The sequence below is a fragment of the Choloepus didactylus genome, chromosome 9, assembly GCF_015220235.1.
Source record: "Choloepus didactylus isolate mChoDid1 chromosome 9, mChoDid1.pri, whole genome shotgun sequence".
Taxonomy (NCBI): Eukaryota; Metazoa; Chordata; class Mammalia; order Pilosa; family Megalonychidae; genus Choloepus; species Choloepus didactylus.
This window is the reverse complement of record NC_051315.1, coordinates 126,116,402-126,138,445: the sequence shown is the minus strand read 5'-3', so window position 1 is coordinate 126,138,445 and position 22,044 is coordinate 126,116,402. Positions and strand designations below refer to the sequence as shown.

Below are 22,044 nucleotides of genomic sequence, written 5' to 3'. Positions count from 1 at the left end.
ACAGTGAGCACCTTGTAGAGGTGGAAGATAGAGGACCCATGACTGGGCTTTACATATGTGGGGTTAAGACATCTCCAGCCTCCCCTTGGAAGAAAAGCATGTGGAACTTTCTAGAGAAAAGTGCTAAGAGCTCCAGACACCAGTCTCTACAGCCTTTATGGCTCTGAATGTCAGGAGAAAATCACCACACGGGTGGACGCTGAGTGAAGAAAGGCACAATTTATTGGTTACACGGACGGACAAACGTGGGAATAGGGGACGTACCCGTTCTCCACACTCGCACACACTTACAGGTTTCGTTTCCTACATTAATTCTGTTATTATTTAAAAAAACACAAAAACAAAACAAGGAAAGACATCAACAATCTATTCTCTTATTAACCAAGGAAGCAGGGCCGAAAGATATGGATTTCGGAAAGAAAAGGCTGCACTATTTCTAGAGCCTCAAACCGAGGAACCCCCTCCCGAGCAGTCGGGCTGGGGACACGGCTTTTGGGAGCATTTGCAAGATGAGATTGGTGTGGGGCTCGGCCCTGGCCCTGGCCCTGGCCCGGTGGTGGCTGCCCACTTGGAGGAGGCCTGGCCATCCCCAGCTCTGGGCCGAGCTGCTTTCTGCACTGCAGTGTGGATCTCGGTTTCCGTTTCCTTCCGGCTATGCAGGAACCACACGGGGCTTTAGCTAAAGCGACTGGCGTCACTGAGGCTAGACAGAGGTGGGTTCACTGTACCCTAAAGTAATCACCAGGACTCTTCAGCTCCCTAAATGCTGAGCCCTCCTCTCAGTCCTGAAGGGCGCTGGCTGTTTTAATGCTTTGTCCAACCGCTCGGGACATACCCAGCTTTGAACTGGGGGGTTCGGGAACTTGGTTTTAGTTGACAGTGTTCGAAAAGCACGTGCTGGGCACACAAGGAGTGCTCAAGACATGCAGCCATTATTATTATTAACATGCTGATTATTATTATTGTTTATTTATCCACCTTTGCATCTGGACTTCCATTTCTTTCTTCAAGATGGCGGCCTGATTAATGTCTTGGGGGCCCCCTTGCCAGGCTGAAGCTGGGAATCCAGGTGGGCAGGTGGCTGCCCATCCTGGGCTCGGTTCCTTCCAACCTGAATACTTCACACTGAATCTCACAGCCAGCTGCACTCTACCAACCATCCGGAAGCTAGTCCCTTTCTTGAACACTACAAAGCCTTGTGTATGAAGCTAGGTGGGCGCAGATGACAGGAGATCCAACAGGAGAAGCCAATTCGGGCTTCTGGCTGCTCCCAAGGGCTCCCCATGTCGCTGGCAGCTCACCAAGGCCTTCACTGTGGGGACAAGAACAGAAAGGCTGTGAGGCATCCTTGCGGGCCAAGCAGAAGGAAAGCAGAGCCCCGTGCCCCACGTGCTGTGGGTGCAGCCAGGCTCCCTTCAGCATTGAGCTAAAAAGAGCCAGCATGCATTGCTCTAAGTACTTCGCATATATTGTAATGTATGTAAATATATATTAATTATTATATAGTAACATGTACTATATATAAATGAGTATAGGTTACATGCTATATATGCACATAAATACACATACATGTTTATACACACACACTCTAACTGAATTCTCCCACTGAGGCAACTACGATTTATAGCCCTTTTTTACAGATGAGTAAACCGAGGCACAAGCACCGAGTTGAGAAGGCAGAGAGCTGGGATTCAAATCCAAGACTGCCAGCTCCAGATCTGTTCTTAACCAACGTATTTTTGCTCAAAAAGAAATTTATTTCATAGGGAGGATATGGGCATTGGATTTGAAGTCTCTGAGATGCTGGGAACTTTTTATAATAATGAAATAGAAAGTATATGGGCCCCATGTGTTTATGGAGCCTTGTTCCTACCAACCACCCCACGTGGGGTTAAGTAAGAGTGTCACACAGCCCCTTATTTATTTAACCCTTTCAACAATTTGCCAGAGGACTTTGAGGACACACAGGCCTGGGTTCAAATCCTGGCTGTGTCCCTTTGCTCCCGGAACAGCTCCCAGGGCCACTGCTTCTTAGCCCCCAACCCTGGCACAGTCACTGAATCGCACAGTGCACACACAGGTGCACGCACGCATGCACACACACCTGCACACACACGCGCGCCCAGTGCAGCCGGTGCCCACCTGCATGGCGGTCCTGCCGAGCGGCCCCTCCTCGGGCCGGTGTTTGCCGTGGTGTGGGAGCTCGGTGTTCTCACGGTAGTCGCGGCTCTTGGAGTGCTGCAGGTGCAGGACGGCCGGGCTCTTGACGGGGAGCGGTGGCCGCTGCGTGGGGACCGGTGCCGTCTGCTGGCTCATTTCTGACCTGGAAGGCTTGATGGGCCTCTTGGCCGGTACCGGGGCCTGGGCGCTGGCAGGGGGCTTTGTCTTCCCGGGGTTCTTGTCCCCACCGGCCGTCCTGCCGTCGGCCGAGGACGAGCAGGTGAAGGAGCGGAGCCGGGGTGTGGGGCTGAGGAAGGGCGTGGGGCCCTGCTTGCCGATCCCCCTGCTGCTGTCAGCCTCCTGGGCCTTTGTAAGCAAGATGCTGGGTGACGAGGTTCCCAGATCCGGGCAGGGCAGGGGCTCCTTGCGCAGCGTTTTGGGGGATTCTTGCTCTTTCCTAGGCGCCGGCTTAGGGAAGGAACTCACAGACCCATATAGTGGGTTCTCAAACATCTCTGGCTTTGTCAGCTGCAGGTCCTCCTGAAGCAAGGGCTCTGCTAGGTTCTTCCCAAGGTCACTGGACCTAGAGCCACAGAAAAGAGAGACAGGAAAGAAACTCACGTGAAGAAAAGTGGTTGCTTATGGAGTGACTGTTTAATGGATCATGGTTTTATTTGGGGGTGATGAAAATGTTTTGGAATTGTTGCATAGCACTGTGGATGCATTAAATTGTTTAATTTAAAATGGTGACTCTTTTGTTATGTGCATTTTAACTCAATTAAAACAATTAGGAAGATGCTTGCTGCTCATATGTCGGTAATGCTCACAGGCAACCTCAGGTCTTGCCTGTGACCTTTTCCACCATAAAAACTGTTCACAACAGAGCATTCATGACCCAGAGGGACTTTACTGAAGGTTTTGTAGGAGAAATGGAAGAGAGGGTTTACGTTGCACCCCCAGTAGCAAAACCATCCTCCAAGTCCTCGTCAGATAAGCCTGCCTGCCCTCCCTCCCTCCTTCCCCCCACTCTGCTACCAACAGCCCTGTTTTCCTTTCTACCCCAAGAATCCTGCAGCCTCCCCGTCGTCTCCAGCAATTCTGCTCGGCCCCTCATTTGCATGCCCACTGGGTGGACCAGATCTCCTCTTCAGAAAGGAGCGTCCAGTGACCATTTGGTTTGCTTAAGGGTCTCAGCTCAACAAGCTTCATCTAACAAACATTTAGGAAGCCTCCTATGTGTGAGACACTGCCCCAGGTACAGGAAGCAGCCCTGAACAAAACAGACAAAATCTGTTCTCAGGGGGCCAACAAGATCAACACATAAAGTCCTTTCCGTGCAGAGCTTCTGGTGAGTGTGGTTTCCTTCATCTCATAACTCACAAGTGGGAAGGAACAAAATGGTAGTCATGGGGAAAATAAGAGGAAACCTGGAGGGATGCAAGGGTTGGGAGAAACGAAGATCAGTGGCAAGAAAACCCGATTGTTTTACTCACGGGCAGAGACCTAACTCCATGTTGTAACCCAAGGTAGGCAAGCGCTGCCTTTTATTTGTTGTGTTTATTTTGACTTATCACCACTCTTACTTGAGATGACTTCCTGCTGAGCAAATTGTGAGAACAAGGAACAGGAACACATTTTACTTTCTGACCAAAAGCATAGTCTCCCAGGGGAGTGTCCTGGGCCCTGCTTTCTACAAAATGGGAAGCTGTCATGAAGGCCAGGGGGGTCTCTTGGAACCCAGCAAACTGTTCAGGATGTGGCCCCTGTTACTGTTAGAATATGTGCTGAAACGCTGCTCGAGTTGCTGAAGAGTTCATCGAATGGGCTCTTTGGGGAGTAGGCATGGGCTTGGGGGACAGAGATGAGATATGCCCTCCTTGCACAGCGGCCAATGAGCAGAGGCAATGTGGGATTTCAGAGAAGGCTAGCCCCAGGGAAATGCCAAAGGGGCTTGACTGTAGACTCAGGTTTTTTGCTCATTACTGTTCGGAAAGACCTGGAAGCAGTTGCATAACTAGACACATTGCAGACACAAACAGAGACTTTGGAAAGCTGCCCCTCCACCTCAGGCCATCCTCTATACCCCTGTCATCTGGATCCTCAAAGATCTTGGCTATGGGTTAGCCCAGGCATGAGGGTGTAGGAGGGTAGAAGTAGCAATGACAAGAAGTTTTCAGATGAAGCAATAAGAGGGAAAAGAGAAAAAGAAATGCATGACCTGATGCCTGGCCACCCCACTTTTAATGGCTAAAGTAGGAGGAGGAGCTCGATTCAAGCATTTTGTGATTTCAAAGCTCACTCCCCTAGGGGAAAACCAGGGGGCTGGAGACAAGGGAATCTTCCCCAAAGGAAGGAGGCTCTCATAGGGAGGGGATGGAAGGTTTAGGGGCCGACTGGAGAAAACCACAAAAAATTCAAAAATAAATTTGAATAAGTAGGTCATGGTTGTTGGAGAAGTGAACCAATATCCAGGGGACGAGTTAATTCCTGTGGCAAAATGACTCCACTTCTTAGATTCAGGAGGCTGTGAGTCTCTGCTTTCCCAGGAAGCTAAGCACTGGGTGAGGGCCTGAGAGGATTCTGTTTCTAAACACGACTTCAGTTGTCCCCATTTGCCCAGGAAGGAGAGGTTTCCTGGGACATGGAATTTTAGTGCTAAAAGTGGGAAAGTCTCAGGCAAAGCTGATGGTTGGTTACCCTACTTGAGTCTGGGGCAATGGTGGGAGGAGATGGAAGGTGCTGGTGACCCCCGTTTCCTCAGCCTGTGCTCAGGCTGAGCTGGTGGTCCGGAGCAGCCATGGGGAGCTGCTGGATCTTGCCCCTCATCACACCTTGGTGGGAGGTGGGCTTGGAGGACCCCAGCCTGGGGATTGCAGCTGTCACCCCTGGAGCTGGAGGGGACATGTTTCCCACCTAGTTCCAAGCTGTGTTCAAATTAAGCACAAAGATATATTTACTTTGTGAACTTAGAAACATTTCACTTCAATAATTCAGCACTTGTTCTTTGTGGTTGTTTACAGCTCTATTTCCAGGGTCACCCAGGCGACCCTTGGCAAACAGGCACCTTGAAACCCACCATGTGGTGGCTTTTGTCCTCCCTTTTATAGAGAAGGACATTGAGGCTGTTGTTTTTCCTTCTTCCAAATTTCCTAGGGAGTGACGAGAGTCTAAAGCATCATCAACAAATCCTGAAAACTAGAAGTGAGGAGAGAGCTGCAGCTGAGCTCCAGAATAATCCTATTTATTGTTCCATCCTTCCCTTCCTTTCTCACTCCTGTCCTCCCTTTCTCCTTCCTTGGGTCTTTCCTTCCCTCATCCTTCTATCCATTTTTTTTTCGCAGGGAGGGGGGAGCTTAAGGAACAAAGCTAAGTTGCCTCACAATCTAGAGTCAGGTCATGCACAGAGAGTTTGGAATTGGAGGACATGAGGGAGAACACACCCTTCCCAGGCTCCTGACAACTTGGGTGATGGATGGCATTGCTGAGGAACGTCAGGCCTCATGGAGAAAAGGAAAAAAAAAAAAAAAAACACAAACAGTGTTAGGGGAAAAGAGCCTGGAACGAACCCATGAAAGCTTTATAAATATTCTTATACTCACCAAAATGTGACAGTAAAGACCAACTACCAAGGGAAGGCAAAGCTAAGGCTATTTGGTGCCTCTTAAATCCTTGTTACTTGGGGTCTGCCCTGTTCACTTCCATTCATCATCTCATGGCTATGAGAACCTGGCAGAGCTCCCCATCCTGTGCTCCCCCAAGACGCTTCTAACACGGCTTTGCTTTGTGGCAGCAGCAGCGCGCGTGAGCAGCAGCTGTGGCTTTGGGATTTTGTGACTCCAGGTGCCGACTCCCCTCCCTGGCTGCCCGCCACTGTCCCCTGCTGCTTCCTCCCCCGACACGTGCTGTCTGGCCGGTCCTAGACTCCAGTTCGTTTCTCTAATGTCTCCTGGTCTTTCCCAGTTTCATGGCCAAAACCCTGCTCCAGCTGGGCTAGCGGCTCTGCTCTCCTTTTCATTCCCCATCCCAGTTTCTTCTTTTTCCAATTGTCCTCAATAGGAGGAACGAGAAAGTTGCATGCAAGGACAGGGATCCTTGTATTTGCAAAAACAGAGGAGAACCTGGGGTTGGGGAGGGACTTCTGTGTGGTCATTTCCAATTTCCACCTCAGTTCCCAGGGGCCCTCCTGGAGCTGGGACTGCCTGAGGGTCCACTGGTTATTGAAACTTATTTTTTGGTGTGTTGTTTTTAGGAGGGTGTTTTCCTTGGCAGTATCGTTAAAATTTTCTACCCTGCTTTCTTTAAACCTTTAACGTCTATGCCAACGGGCTGGGAATCGAGAGATCCGACACACATTTATCCGGTGCCTGCTGTGTTCAAAAGACCCTGAGGATAAGTCAGTGAGCAAAGAGGCCACAGACCCCCTCCCTCACACAGCTTTGTTCTGGGGGGGGTGAGCTCTCCAGGCGAGGAAAACCAGGGGACCCCTGGAAGGGGCGAAGGGGGTGGGCACAGTGAAGGGGGCTCTCACCTCGACTCCTGAGCCCGGGGGCAGGGACTCCGGCTTGCAGTTGAGGACAACAACTTCTTGGGTGACACTGGCGCCTGGGACGGAGGTGTGGGAGGACCCTCTCCCCTTCCGGGCCCGAGGGAGGCGTCCTTGGGCGGCGGGTCGCAGCTCCAGGCTGTGGGCTGCTGCTCGGAGGAGAGGGCCTGCTTCACGTGCAGGGCCATGGGGGGCCCGAAAGGCCCCACCCCCATGTAGCTGAGGTTGACGACTTCGGTGACGCTGGAGCCACTGCACGGCAGAACCCTGCGGGAGACACATGGCAATCGCACCTCAGGCCTCCCTGCCCTGCCTGGGGTTGGGGACGTCAAGCACCAGCCTGAGGGCGGGTCCTTGGATGCCCCTCGGGCCCCTCAGGCTTCTCCTCGGCCCCTCTTCTTCTTTTTGGGCAGTGGATTTGTTCATTCATTCATTCTTTCATTCATTCAAGTGACAAGGTAGCTGGAGTGTCTAGTACATTCAGGCCCTGGGCCAGGAGGAGGGAAACAGGGCCGTGGACAAGGCAGCCGAGGTGTCCGTCCTCATGCACTTACCCTCTGATGGGACAGACAAGCAACGTAAAGACAGACGTGGGATGTGCACAGAGCTGACGCTTGATGGAGAGGCAGAGAGAGGGACGGACAGGAGGGCGGGGACCCTGGGAAGGGCCCAGGAGAAGAGGTGGTCTTTCAGCCGAGCAGATAGGAAAGGAGGGAGACCGTCCTGGCAGCAGAGTGAGTGCAAAGGCCCTGAGGCAAGGAGGGACTTACCCTGATCCAGGAGCCGTCTGGAGGCCCATGAGCAGGTGGGGGGAATGGAATGAGAGGTCGGTGGGGTGGGTGACAGCAGGGGTGGGCAGGCGGGGCAGGAAGGTGACGGAGGAGAGTCTCAGGGCAGGCCCCAGCCGGGCGAATGGAGCATCCCATTTGGGACACATCAGCCTGCACATGTGCGTGCAGCATCTGAACAGAGATGGCCACGCAGACATCTGGAGAGATGAGTGTGGAGCTCAGAGAGGACAAGGCTGGAGCCGCGAATGTGGGGGGGAAGGAGGAGGGATCAGCTTTAAGCCAGCGAGGGAATGGCCCGGCCCTGGGTGGTGCCCCTCACAGACGCACACTGCACACTGCCTCTCGGTGATGTGTAGGTCACCTTCTTTGTAAGACAACAGACTCCTGAGGGCTAACTGACAGGGTTCTGATTAGATAAGTTATCCTGAACACTCCCTGGCTCCCACCTGCTCAGCCAGCCTGGCTCTGAGCCATCTCTCACTCCCATCTATTCATGCAGGCTTATGAAAGAAACGCTAGTTCTAATATTAGCCAAAATAGAAAATAATTAGGTTACCTACACTCATCCTGATTCTGGAACCAAGCAGACACTTTAGAGCTAGGATGCATTTGTTGATGGGATAACAGAGGAAGAAAATGATGAAAAGGGAATGCCTTTGTGGCCACAGCCATGAGCATCAGAGAGGCTGGAAGTGGACTTGGGAATGGGCCGGAGATGGGAGTTTCTGTGTGCCAAGGGGCTGAGGACACGGGACAGGGGGAGGGCTGGGGGACAAGCCGTGAGGGCACTGAAAGGAGGAAAGGAAGTGGCCGTGCCCTGCCGCCTGCTTTGGGACCGTCAGTTTAGCTGACTGGGCACAGCTTTGCCCGTCAGTAGGTTCAAGGCACCATGGTAAGCCTCACTGGCTTGATTCTGTGATGTGAGACCACATCAGTGAGTTGAGGAGACCCTGATATTGGGGCTTGCTGTCCCCCACTAACAGGGACTTTGGTGTCTAGATTATTTCCAGTTCAGCATCTGCCAGGAGCAACCTTCCTGCATTTTCCTGCTGTTTTTTTTTTTCATTGGTGATAGGACTCCGTGGCTGCTGATGTCCCCGGCCACACAACAGACACAGAGACCATTCGGTCATCTCTGTGGTCACTTCTTCCCGATTGGCACATCTTTCTACCAGGCTGGGCACTCCTACATCGGGAACTGCATCTGCTTCACTTTGGTTTCTCTAGCACCTGACCCAAAGTCAGTGCTCAACAAATGTTTGTGGATCTGTTTGTGGATTTGTCCACCATGGAAGAGCTTCTTAGTTTCTCGTCATCATCCCACCAACCTCCCAAGAGACATGGGTTTGTTGTCAGAAGACTCCCCAAATTTAAAGGAGGAGCGTGCCTCTCCTGGGCTGGAGTTTTCCTCCGTCTTTGGCTTCTCCGTGCTCCGACTCACCTTCCCAGGAGTCCTGCAGGGCCCTGCTGGCTTTTAACGAATCCCCAGCCCACCCCATTGCTCTACCTGTTGGCAGGTTCCCACTGCTTCATGGGATCGTGGCAGGTGAGGCTCTTCAGAGACTTCAGCCCACTGGACTCATCACGCTCAGTCTTCACAAAGTCTGGGAAGGAAAGAGGATTTGAGGACCCAGTCCCCAGATTTGAGGGCGGGGATGGCACAAAGGTTTTCATTTGCCTGCTGATGTTGGACAGTGAATAATGGCTGCCTGGGGAGCTGGGTTAAGCAAGACTCTGAGGCCTCAACTGGGCTCATGAGAGTTCTGTGGTTGATTAATTATGCCTGTCACTGGCTCCAGAGGGAGGAGAGTTAGCATGTGTGACCCAGAGTTGTTCCTCCGTATCGCATTTCTGACTCTTCTGACTCGTTCAGCAAGGGACAAAGTAGGCAAATATTCAGAATAAAATAAATGCAAAAAGGTGGCTCCACAACAGCATTTGTGCCCAAAGCCAACCTATTCACAGGGACCCCGCCATCACTTCCAACTCTGGCTTGTGGTTGTGCCGGTGTCGAATTCCAATCACTCAGCCCACTGTCCTGTTAGGGAAAGGACCTCCCACAGGGCAGAAGTGGGGGGCACACCCTCAGGAGGCAGCACCCCCCAGTGGACCAGAGCCCTTGCCAGTGCCGGGGGTGCCAGAACATCCACATGTTTGCTGGTTCTGCCCTCCTGCTATTCTCATTAGAGGCAGGAAATCATCATGTTTAAGAATTCCAGCTGGCCGGCTGGAATTCTTAAGATGGACCTGCACTGGCATCTTGGCCTAGGCACTTACTGGTTATGTGACCATCAGCCAATCACTTAACCTCTCTGTGCCTCGGTTTCCCCATCTATAAAATGAGGATAAGAGTACTGGCTCACAAGGCTTTTGAGAAAACGTGTAAGATGATGGTTTCATACATCATCAGGTGTTTACTTCAAGGCCAATTCTTTATAGGTGGTGGTGCTATTCGAATGCTTGAGGGCAGAATTAAAGCAAAGAGGAAAAGGGAAAAAAAGACTACCTGTTACCCATGTGAAAGGAAGGAAAAGATCAACAAATCTTTGAGCAGCTCTGTACCTCTCAAGACTTTGATTATTTTAAGCAGAGAGGTTGCATCAGAATGCATATTATTGAGAAGTATAAATGTTAACTTCCAAGTTTCAAAATTTTAGGTAGGATTAAGAGAAAATGATACATTCAAATCTCGACACTTCTTCATGTTCTCACTATGTTATAAGGGTCTCTTGGCCACATTTCAATACCCTCACAACTGAGCAGTGATGATTCTTATCTAAGAAATAAGGTATCTGAAATATCCTAGCGGAATGGGCAGGGTTTCCTTTGGGGACAGACGGGATGGCTCCCCTCAGCTGGCATTTCACACGGGGTACGGAAAGATGAGAGTACGCTCCTACTGTGGCTTCAGTTGTGCCACGATGAATGAACCCTCCTAACTGTCAGCTGATGGAAGGAATGAGCGTTTAGCAGAATAGAAAGATTTGAGTTCAAGTTGGAGGGGGGTGCTAGGGAGCCCTGCTGGGAGGGCAGGCCAGAAGTTTGGCCCCGTTCTGGAGGGCGGCAGGGCCTAGAGCAGGGAAAAGCCAAAGAAATGTACTAAAGACGTGGCCTGGGGTTTCCAGATGTGTACAGTGGATGAAAGGTATTGGGAACGTGCAGAAGCCCTGGGTTAGTGCTATGAGGGAAAGATGTGGGATGTCGGGGTCTCCTCCCCTGGCACCTGGGAGGAGCGTTTCAACATTAGGTAGGTTTTATTTCGCCATCTTGGTGAGAGAAGGGAACATGGCAAACTCACAAACTCTTCGTCCTTATGAATGCAAGTTGGCTTAGAGTGGGGAGGGTGATCGCTGCTGGGTGTTGGGTTCAGTAGGAAAAGACTTAATTGGGGAGGGTTGGGCCAGATGGTCCCTAAGACCCTTCCAGGGCTGGAATTGTGTGCTGGGGCCACAGCGGAGAGAAGAGTGACCGGCTTCGCCAGGAGAAGCCACATTCCCGTCCCCAGCCCACCTGGGAAGAGGGGCCGAGGGGGTCATGACTTACCATAGAGCTTTTCCCTCTTCTTGCCTTGGGAGGTCTGCAGCTTGATCTCCCCCTGGAAGTGGCCTGTCATCTCCCCATGGTGGGTGAGTGGTGTGTAGATGGGGAGCTGTGTTTCGGTGGCTTCCAGCCGCAGCGCGATGCAGCCCTCGCCTGGGGACGACAGCCATGTCAGGGCACTGCCATCTCACGGGAGACACACCGGGCATTTGGCCCGGAGGTTTAGCTCTAACACCCCAAGACTACCCTCTGAAATAATGCCCAAGGCAAGGATTAGCTAATAAATCTTTTAGAACAACCCCTTAGCAATTCAGGGAAAAGGTCTCAAAGCATACAGCATAATGAACACCACAAGGATTAGTCAATGTAAAAAAAACTGTCATAGAAAATCCAGATATTAATTTGACGGATAGAGAATGACAGCTTCTCAAGGTCTGAAGTGATGAAAGAAATGACAAAATGAGATTGACAGATAAGACGATATGAAAGTTTAAAAGTTTGACACAAAGGAAAAGAAAAATTAAACTAAAAAAAAAAGGAACTGATTGGGAACAGTAGCTGCAGCCTACCTCACAGACAAGTGGGTATTTTGATCTGAACTCTATGGGGGTCTCAGAATCAAACACTAACAAAAATAACCAGCAGCCTCCCAACAGCAGTAAGGGAATACTTTCAAAACGGGGCTGCAGTAAATCCGTGGAATACTATGCAGCCATGAAAAGTAATCATCATGAAGATGTGTAGGAGGGACATGGAAAGTACTTACTAGCTAACAGTGAAGAAAGCAGAATATAAAGTGGTACTCAGGTGATTCTGAGTATGAAACTACAGGTCTTCACATATATGAGGATGGAAATAGGAAACCAAAATAAATATGGCTGCCGAATCAGGAAAGAGTTGCTATTGTTTCTTCTGATCATTGTGAGATGCTATTTGGATGACTACCAAGAGCAGGGAATCAAGAAGGAAGACAATATTTGAACAAGAAAATCAACCCTGCACTCCCTGTTTCCTGCTACCAAATAGTCACACATTCTTGCACCCACACAGATTCTTTCTCCTTGCCCCCACCGTGGCGGAAGATCCTGGACTCTAGGCCAGCACACTCTCTGGCTCTGCTCACCCCGACCCAGGCTCGGGACCCTCTCTTACCAGTTGTTATGGATTGAATTGCATCCCCCAAAGGATCTGTTGAAGTCCCTCTGACTGTGACCCTATTTGCAGACAGCATCTTCAACGATGCGCTTAGTTATGACGTGGGCAAATTGAATTAGGGGGCCTCATCTAACAGACCTGGTGTCCTTTTAGGGGAGAGGGAACACAGACACGCAGACCCACAGAGGAGGGGAGAAGGCCATGTGAGACGGGGACCCCGGGGGACGACAGCCACATGAAGGTGGGTGCGGAGATTGGGGAGCGAGGTAGATGCAAGCCGTGGAGCCCCAGGCTTTGCCGGCCACCGCCAGAAGCTGGAAGCGGCCGGAAGCATCCTGCCCCAGAGCCTGCGGAGGGAGCACACCCTGGCCGACACTGTGCCTTCGGACCTGTAGCCTCCAGAACCAAGAGAGGATATGTTTCCGTTGTTTGAAGCCATCCAGTTTGCGGGATGTTGTTACAGCAGCCCCAAGACACTGGGGCACCTGTAATTTGTTCCCTCCCCTGTGCTGGCCTCTAAGGGGTCAGGGACATGGATTCTGGGACTGGGCTCCTGAGTTCAAAGCTAAGGTGGCTAGTTACCTCGGGCAAGTCACTTCCCCGCTCCAGGCCTCGTTTCCTCCCCTCTACCCAGATGATACCCTCAGGTGTTAGCAGACCCTGCTCGGTGGACCCCCCGGGTGCCCCCCAGCACTGCATGCTTGGTGTCTGCAGCCTCTTTCTCTGTTCTGGCTTCTAGTGATCGGTGCTTAAACACATTCGAATCGCTTCCATCTAAATGCAAACACACACCTGTGCCTGACCCCAGGTTCACGGTCTCCTCTGCTTTGGAGCCCGACTTGTTGGAGCTGTTCCCACTCGCCGTCTCGGCCTCCTCGGCCCCATTCCCTCCATCCCTGGCTGTCTGCGGGCAGCTTCACCTGCTCCCCCTTCTCAGAGGCCGCTCCCGCCAAGCCCCCCACGGGCTGAGTCACTCTATCCAAGGGACCCTGTTTGGACTCTATTTTGTTGGATTTCTTGGAAAGGCCTCTCATCTGTTGGTGACCCCAGTGCCACATCCCTTTGGTTCTCCTCCTACCTCTCTGCTTGCTTACTTGGCATCCTTTGCCTGCTCCTCACCACAACTGACCCAGCTCAGAAAAGGGTCTCAAACCAGAAGTTCGGGATCACCCTCGACTATTCCCTTTTCCCAACCCCCATGGCCAAACAATTTCCCTTCTTGATACCTCTCGATGTTATCCTCTTCTCTCCACTTGTACCATCGCTATTTCATTCTGACTCCCCCATCTCTCATCTCGATCATTGCAAATTGCCTATTTCTAAAATGTCACTCTGTTGCTTGAATCTTCAGTGGCTCCCTACTGCCCTCAGGGTAAGGTGTTTCCGTTTAGTCTGACCTGGCTCCTCTCCCAGCCTCTCTCTGGCCACTGTCTCTTGCCTCCTTGCTCTAGCCACACCGAGCTGCTTTCAGTCCCCAGAATTTCATTTTCTGTCCTCCTGCCGGGCCTCCGTACATGCTGTTCCATTTGCCTAGAACACTCTTCCACTCTCTCCCCGTCATCTGTTAACGCCTCCTCATCCATTTGATTTCTGCTGACCTGTAGTTTTCCTAACAGTCCTGCCCAGAAAGGGTGGGTGCCCCTCTCCCACCCACGAACAGTGCTTACCTCCCAGCCACCTGCCTCCCTCACCACCTAAGAGCCCCGAGGCCTTGCTCATCAACCACAAGGGTCCTGCCGGATCCCAGGAACGGGCATGTGGCAGGTGCGGTGTTAATGCCAAATGAGCGAATGAGCGTGGGAGGATTCCAGTGATGCTGGTTGTTTTAAATGCTTATCTGTTAAAGACCACCTGGGAAGTCTGGCTCATTCATTTAGCGTCTTCAGTCTCCACTGCCTGGCAGACCTTATTAATTCAGGAGCAGGGCACAGCCTCTGCCAAATTTCTGCCACCTCTCGGTCTCATCCCCCGTGGGCCTTTCCTGTCATCCCTTCCCCCTGTCCTTTAAATGGACACTCACAGGAAACCACCAGGTGAGTTTGCCCGTAGCCCTGAGGCAGTCTCCGAAGACGCCAGCAGAGGGGGGTGGGTCTGGGCACCCATCCTGCCCCCACCCATGGAGACACTCCCTAGGGAACCCCTGTCCCCTCCTAATGACATTTCCTCCGAATCCAATGAGCCGGCCTTCCACAAAAGCCCATGGCCTCCTGGTTACGTGGAAGGGAAAAGTTAAGTGAGAAATGCAAAATTCCAGAGCAAGAGGGATGGGAGGAGGTGGAAGGCCCACGCATCTGGGCGGAAAGTTTAAAGCTGGGAACTGTGAGCAGAAAGACAAATGGGGGAGGAAGAGATGGGAAAGGCTTCCCCTTACAGAGCAGCCCCCAAAAGGGGAAACAGGAGAAACTGAGCAGGAGGTGCCCTGGGAGGAGGGAGGGGGTGTGAGCAGTTAGAAGGCAGAGCCCTGAGCTGGACCACAAGTGGCCAAGACAAGAGCAGAGGGTGTAGCCTTTGTGCGATGCTGGAAGGGACAGGTGAATATACCAGGCGAGAGGGTGAACCTGACCCTAGGCCGGGGCCATGGACGGTGAGGAAGATGCCATAAGGACACCTGGTGGGAACATGGGTGGGGCCCCAGGCCTCCAAGAACCTTCCCAGTCTGCTCCACTGAGCAGACGGGCCAGGAAGTGATAGAGAAGTTTCACCACACCAATGCCCCATTCCAGGGGACCCTACCACCTGCAGGCCAAGTCCCCTGTGTGGGATCCTCAAGCAGCAGCTGGGGCAGAGCCTGGGCGGGTGTTGCAGAGAACTGGCCCAGGCAGGGAGAGGCCATAGGGGTAGGGGAGGTTGGCTGGGGGACCAAGAAGCTGAGGGGTGCAGGCAGATCTGGGTTCAAATCAGGGCTCAGCCACCTACCTGCTGTGTGACTTTGGCAAGCTCCTTACCCTCTCTGAGCCTCAGTTTTCTCATCTACTAATAGAGACAATAGCACCTGCTTCAGAAGGCCCTTGTCAGGATACAACTGATACCTTGGTCCAGAATCTGACACATGGAGGGGGTTCGATGAATGGGAGGAGCTGTGGCTGCTGAAGCCCGATGGGACTGAAGGTGACTCATGGGTAAAGGTCCTGCTGGCATCCCAGGGACAGGGACACGTGAGCAAGAGGCAGGGGAGTGGGCTGGGCAGCGGCAGGTGGGCTGGCTGTGAAGGAGACGTGACCACCTCCCTCACGCCGGACGCTGCCCAGCTGATGGGCAGGGAGCGCGCCTCACGGCACCGTCCCGGGACCCTCACCGTAGGATTCGTCGGAGTCCGAGGACTTAATGCTAATGAGGATGTGCTGGTCCAGCAGGTACTCGGGGTCAGAGATGATGGGCGTCAGCTGCGGAGAGAAGCCGCAGGTTAGGGCTGGCAGGAGGGGTGCAGGTAGGGAGGTCACCAGCCCAGATGGGGAGAAAACGGAATTCCAGGTGTTTTTAATACCCCGATTCGCGTCTTCGCAGCTCTCACCCAGGAGAGCAGGGAGGAATGTGTGTGCACACCCTCCCCAGCAAGGCCGGGGCTAACTTCCTTCCCTGCCCCCATCGCCACCCAGCACCCCGGGCCTCCTGAGCTGGGAGACGGCCTGACCCCAAATCTGCCCCACCTCAGCCTCCTGCCTTCCCTCCCTTCCCCTCCTTTGCATGTCCCATAACTAAACAGGATCGTGGGGATGGGGGCCAGGCTGTTATGCAAATGGAAATGGGACCAGGAGCCAGGTCTCAGGTGACTCCAGCAGCCCTGTACCCCACTCTGTGACCCGGCATCCCCTGTCCCCCCAGTGCAGGGAGCAGCCCTTTCCCTCCGCCCCTTCCCAGGACTGCTGAGTGCTGAGGCAGCAGCACCCCCAGGCTGTCCCCCCACCCCCACCCCCCGCAGAGCCCTGTAGGGTGTTGGAGGTGCGGCTCAGCAAATGACAGACGCCATCGGGAATTGCTGCCCTGCAGGCTGGCTGGGGGTGCCTTTTGATGTCAGACTTTGCAAACCACCTCAAACCACGTGCAGGGCTGTCTCCCGCAGGCCCGGGTCTCCCACAGGCCCCAGGAGATGCTGGTTTGGTTCTCCAAGCACCCAAGAGTAGAAGGAGAACCAAAGGGGCCTCGGGGCCTCGGGGGTTGGGCCCTGGGTCTGTCACTATAGGCCTGTGACTATGAACAAACCTCTCTCGGCTCTGAGCCTCACATTCCTTCTCTGTGAGATCGTGTGGTTCTGCGAGACGCCCCCAAATCTCCTACGCAACCCATCAGAAGGATTGACAACCACTTAGGCCTATTAGGGCCGCAGGGCATAGGCCCATTTTTAACTGTTGCTGAAAATTTGTGCCAGGATGCACCTCAAAAGGGGGGTTGCTGTAAGGGGAGGAGGCCTGGGCACCTGCGTTCAGTCCTGGATCTCCCCCACCTGCTGGTCAAGGCCACCGAGCTCTGCCACTGGCCTGCCAGGTGCAAAATTCTCCCTGGGGAACGACCTGTTCTGGAATTACCTTTGGAAGGGACTCGCCAAACTTCACCACCAACTCCCCTTCTCTCCCTTCTTCGTTTTCTCCTTCCAGACTCTTGACAAAACCTGCGGGAGGACGAGAGGGCTGGTCTCCAGGAAACAGAGCCAGAACCAGACAGAAAAGCCTCCCTGCTCCATCCCACCCAGACCCGTGGAGATGGTCCCCTTTCTGTTTGCATCCAGGGGCCTCGGCATCCCCTAGGATTGAGGCTGGCTGGGGTTCTGTTTTTGTGGAAGGGATGGTCATTTGCCAATATGGCCTGATTATCTTGAGGAAAATCAAAGAGGACCCCCCCTACCCTGGCTCCTCTTTGCAACAAGCCAGACTACAAAGAAACCGACACACCGCAGGCAAGAAGATTAGGAGAACATGACAGCTCGTCCCACGCCACTCAACACAGCACCCTTTTGAAATTCTAATTTAAGCTTCCTAATATGCTGTTTCCATAGAAATGTATGCAAATGTCTTGATAGTTTATTAAAAACACCCGCACAAAAATCTTTGTCATTTTTGGAAGTGATCTGACCCGGCTCAGTGAACTGGGACTTGGGGACCTGGTGGAGAAGGCTGAGCTGTCACCAGGACTGAGCCCCGGTTGAGTCTGAGAAGGAAGGGAAGGGGGGCGGGATGCTGCACTGTGGCTGGCAACCGTCTTCCCAATTTCTGGAAGCAACCACTAAATGCCTCCTTTTGTGGAGTTGGTTCCCCCTCCCCGTTCCCCAGACCATCTCTGTGAGGAGAACTAGGAACCACATAGATCTTTGCTTGCCGTGGAACATCTTTAGACAATATGCCTAGAAATGTCACCCAGAAAGGGTATTTCCTAAACACAGTTTGTGCTAACTGCTGCTGGCAGAGAGGCAGCCGTCCATCTCTACTTTGCTCTCGGGTGCTCCAGACGACTTGAGGAAGATGCCCATGATGCTGGGAAAGGGCAAGAGGAGCTGGGTTGGGGGTGGAGGTGGGGGCAGGTGTCCCAGCTGCAGCGCCGGCTCCACTGGCCCTGGGACGTTGCTCAGGACTCTGGTGACTGGGGACCCTCAGTGGGGCTACGCTCGGCCCTGAGGGGGCACGGAGGAGACCCAGCTGAATGGCCCATAGGTGCTGAGTGGTCAGTAGGCCAGTGACCACCCTGCCCACAGGGCTTGAGTCGCATCCCAGCCAGGCACAGGGCACTCGACCCTTCTAGCCTCCACCTGCAGACCCACTTCTCCAACCCCTCCCAAGGCACATCGCGCATCCTTCCCTCAGCGAGGAGACAAGGGGCAAGGAACCCTTTATGGAAAAGAGTCATGGCCGGCCCCAACCAAAGGGTCGTCCAGCAACCACTTACTCTCCAAGCAGCTGGAGTGAAACTCCAGGTAGAATTTGGTCTGGGACTTGGTCTTCAACGTGGCGTAGCATCTCAGAAACTCGATCTGCCCTTGGCTGTCCACGGTCCCGGGGCCTGGCCAGGGGAGAGAACAGGAGCTCAGTTCAACAATGTGCCTGGAGATGGAGTGTTTCCAATCAGCCCCCAACACCGAGCTCCTTCTCAGGATCCGGGGAAGTGAGCATCTCGGTGGAAGGAGAGGTTGTCCTTGAAGTCAGGCTACAATGAAATCCCACTCACCACCCTGAGCAGCCCTGATGACTGAACAGATAACATATTACAGCTATTTTTCCCATTTATTTGAAGCACAGTTAAAAAAAAAAATCGGTACCTTTTGGGAATTCAGTGGCACAAAGAACACTGCTGTAACTTGAGGGATATTATACAGTTAAAAAAAAAACAAGGAAAAAAGGAAAAAGTGTTTTCCTGCTTCAAACTCTGCGTTACATACTTTTACCTGCCCAAACAGACCATTTACAAATATTAGGTCAATAAACTGCTAACATCCATAAAAAGGTAGTTTTCTTACTAAAAGGCAAGAATTTTAAAAAGGTTGGTATTTAACAGGAAGAGACAAAACAAACGGAGTGAAAGCTAGGGACCACCTCTGAAGTTGGGGTTTGCTTGGACCTCCGTGCTCTTCTCTCTCTACCACAGCCTTCAGCCTGCTGGATCCCAGGCCTCGCTCCTCGGACAAATCACGAATTGGCAATGACGGAGAGCACAGCAGAGAGAGCAAAGGGTTCAAGGAGTCACGGCACCTAGAGACAAGTCTCAGAAATCTGCCACTAAAGCCGTGTGGGCAAGACCCTCAACTACAGCCTCAGTTTCCTGGTTAGTTCCGGCAGAGGGAGTTTGTAGAATGGCTCAGTTGCTCGATATTGAAATTTACTCCAAGTCTCTTCAGACGTGAGGCCTAATTGGTCTTCCTTTCCCCTGCACAGTTACCCCCAGTCCTTACTCTGATCACTATAAGCTCTTTGTACTCAGTTAACTTGTCATAATCCGCATTAACTGTTAACTTGTCATAGTCTGTATTAATTAACTTGTCATAATCCTTATTAATTTAGTTGATGCTTTTGCCAGTGTCTTTAAGCAGTTTTGAACGTGTGTTCTGTCCTTCCATAAACATTTCGAGCCACTTGAGAGCAGGAACAAACATTTCCTTTCTCCCTCCTGTCCGTCCTTTTTTCCTTTCTTTTTTTAAACACCAAGCACCGAGGCCAGGGTTCTGCTTAGGAAAACATTCAAGCAATGCTGGATCCAGGCCATCAGGATTTCTGTGCATCTACTATGTCCCAAGGCCCCGTCCCAATGGGGAGGAGGCGAAGTCTGACCCTGAGGATGCTCTACTTGGCATAATAGAGGGTGGGAAGGCAGGGGCCTTATTGGTGCTGTAGGAACTTAGAGAGAGGGGAGATGGGCCAGGGAAGACACGGAGCCTAGAGGCTAGGAAGGTTCTGGAAAGGCATGGTGGCCAGACCTAGAAAGGAGGCTGGGTGGTGGGTCCAGCCCTGGCTGGAGAGGGGAAGTGACACTGCTGGGCCTTGGATGTTAGACCCAACGGTATGCAGAAGAGTATTGAGGAGGACAGAGTGGGAGTCTCACCCATGTCCTCACGGCAAGACAGGCACAGAGCAAGCCAGCCTCTCCTGGCCTGGCTTCCTAAAGGAGCCTGGATTGTCTGCTGACTACAGAGTGGGGATGGTCACCCAGGCCACGGACAGATGCCGCAGAGAATGCCTGGGCCCCTGCTGGGATGAGGAAGGCCTGGGCTGGATTAGTCAAAAAATTACCTGCAAAATAGTATTTATTCCTAAAACTCACGTCGTCTGCATCCCACCTTCACAATTTGAACCATCTTTGCCTGCCACATGACCGTACTGATATTCACTTAATATTTTCTTTAAATAGACTCAGTTTTTAAACTTAAAAAAGTCTATTTAAATAAGACCATATATCTCAATTCTGAACAAAAAATCGTTGTTTGCCTTGCATGGAAGACACAGATTTAAATCAGACTAAAAGAAATGCATTACTAATAACTATTTGTCCATGTCCTGCCCACAGTCGTCTTTGGTGGTCCACATACCACCCCTTGGGAAATACTGATTTACCCAATTTGTCAGACTGTACTAAAACCGAGGCTCAAAAGTTGACATATTTGCCAGAAAGAGCAATTAAATTCTCTAAACTGAAATCCTGATGTGGTTTGGACACGAAGAGACTCAACTGTTGACCGTGGACTTGCCCCGAGGGACGAGACCTCGTCTAAAGCAGACGAGTGACAGCCACAACTGGAAGTTGATGCCCGAGGCCTCCTGCCCTCGTGGAGGAAGGAGAAACGGATGCTGCCAACCACTTACCGTTCTTGGAGACAAACTGGGAGGTGACCCCTGCCTCAAACGTGGCAAAGACAGGGCTGTGGTCACTTGTCATGATGTCACTGGTACTGCCTGCAGGGGAGAGAAGGTATTTAAAATCATTTTTATTTAAAAATTTCCAAAATTTATACTCTCTACCCACCAAGCAACAATTCCCCTTTGCCTTCTCCCTCAAGCCTGGTAACCTCTAATCTACTTTCTATCTCTACAAATTTGCTATTTCTAGATATTCCATATAAGTGAAATCATATATTCTTTCCTTATGTGCTGTGCTTCTTTTACTCAATATCACGTTTGCAAGGTTCTTCCATGTTTCAGCATGGCTCAGAATTTCATTCCTTCTTACAGCTGTGCAGAACTCCATAGCGTGTATGTGTGTTTATCAATCTGTCTATTGATGATGCTTTGGTTGTTTTTCCTTTTGGCTATTGTGAAAATGCTGCTATGAACACTGATGTACAAGCATCTGTTTGAGACCCTGTTTTCAATTTCTTTGGTTTGTTTATACAGGAGTGGAATTGGAGGGAAGGCATTTCAGGGTAGGAAAGGAAAAGTCCTTTTGCTCAGAGCCAAGGATGGCAAACCCACGGTAGAAACAAACTTACATTTATGGAGCTCTCCAGAGGTTTTGTGGTTTCACATCTGTTGTCTCATTGACTTTCTACATCCATGCTTAAAAGGCTCCATGAAAGTCAGCATGGGATAAAATGTGTTAGCTTATTCTAAAGACTCACAGATTTTTAAGTAGATCATTTTCTGGTCTAATTGCTTTATTTATTGAGAGAAACCCAAGACCCAGAGTGGGATGGGGACTTAAGGTCACTCAGCCAATCAGTGAGAGTCAGGGCATCTTCCCCCATCCCACAATGCACCACAGGTCAGGAGGGCGTGGATGGTGGGGATGTGTAGACACAGAGTGCAGACAGTGCTTTTAAGGAGCCTGGGCTTGGATGAGAAGCGAAGGCAGCAGAGCACTTTCTGAGGGGGTAAGAGAAAGAGCAGAGTTCCAGAAATTCTGAGTTTGAGGTTCTTTTAACTTTTGATTTTGAAATAATTTCAAACTTACAGGACAGTTGCAAAAATAATACAAACCCCATACAGAGGACTCCAACATACCTCTACCCCCTCCCCCAGGTACCCAGATTCACCAGTTTTAACATTTTGCCACCTTAGCCATATCATTCTATCTATCTGTCTATGTGATCTTCTATCTACCGAATATTTGAGAGCAAATTGCATACATCATACTCCTTGAACACATAATCCTTCCATGTGCATTTCCTACAAACAAGGATATTTACTTGTGTAATCACCTTAAGTGCAGTTATCAAGTTCAAGAAATTTAACATCGATATAAACTTAGTCTATATTCCATTTTTTTTCTATGTCCCAATAATGTCCTTTTGAGCCTTTTCTCCTCCATTCTTAGATCCCATCCAGGATCATGTATTGCAGTGAATTGTCATCTCTTTAGTTTCTCGCTCTCTCTTTTTTTTTTTTTTTTTTTAACTGTGGAAACATACATAATTTAAACCTTCCCATTCCAACCCTTCCCAAG

The 22,044-nt window shown here is 51.4% G+C and overlaps 1 protein-coding gene across 1 annotated transcript in view; it reads right to left on the bottom strand.

Moving 5' to 3' along the window:
- Window positions 1-204: 204 nt before the first annotated feature.
- INPP5D (inositol polyphosphate-5-phosphatase D) overlaps window positions 205-22,044 on the bottom strand; it is a 117,243-nt gene continuing 95,403 nt past the window's right edge. The window contains exons 19-27 of the mRNA XM_037850452.1: window positions 20,469-20,558; window positions 18,064-18,177; window positions 16,713-16,795; window positions 15,485-15,572; window positions 11,038-11,187; window positions 9,002-9,098; window positions 6,689-6,970; window positions 2,143-2,743; window positions 205-1,312 (exon numbers count right to left, since the gene is read on the bottom strand). Coding sequence (XP_037706380.1) covers window positions 1,310-1,312; window positions 2,143-2,743; window positions 6,689-6,970; window positions 9,002-9,098; window positions 11,038-11,187; window positions 15,485-15,572; window positions 16,713-16,795; window positions 18,064-18,177; window positions 20,469-20,558 — 1,508 coding nt within the window. The 3' untranslated portion in view covers window positions 205-1,309. The remainder of the gene's footprint in view (window positions 1,313-2,142; window positions 2,744-6,688; window positions 6,971-9,001; window positions 9,099-11,037; window positions 11,188-15,484; window positions 15,573-16,712; window positions 16,796-18,063; window positions 18,178-20,468; window positions 20,559-22,044) is intronic.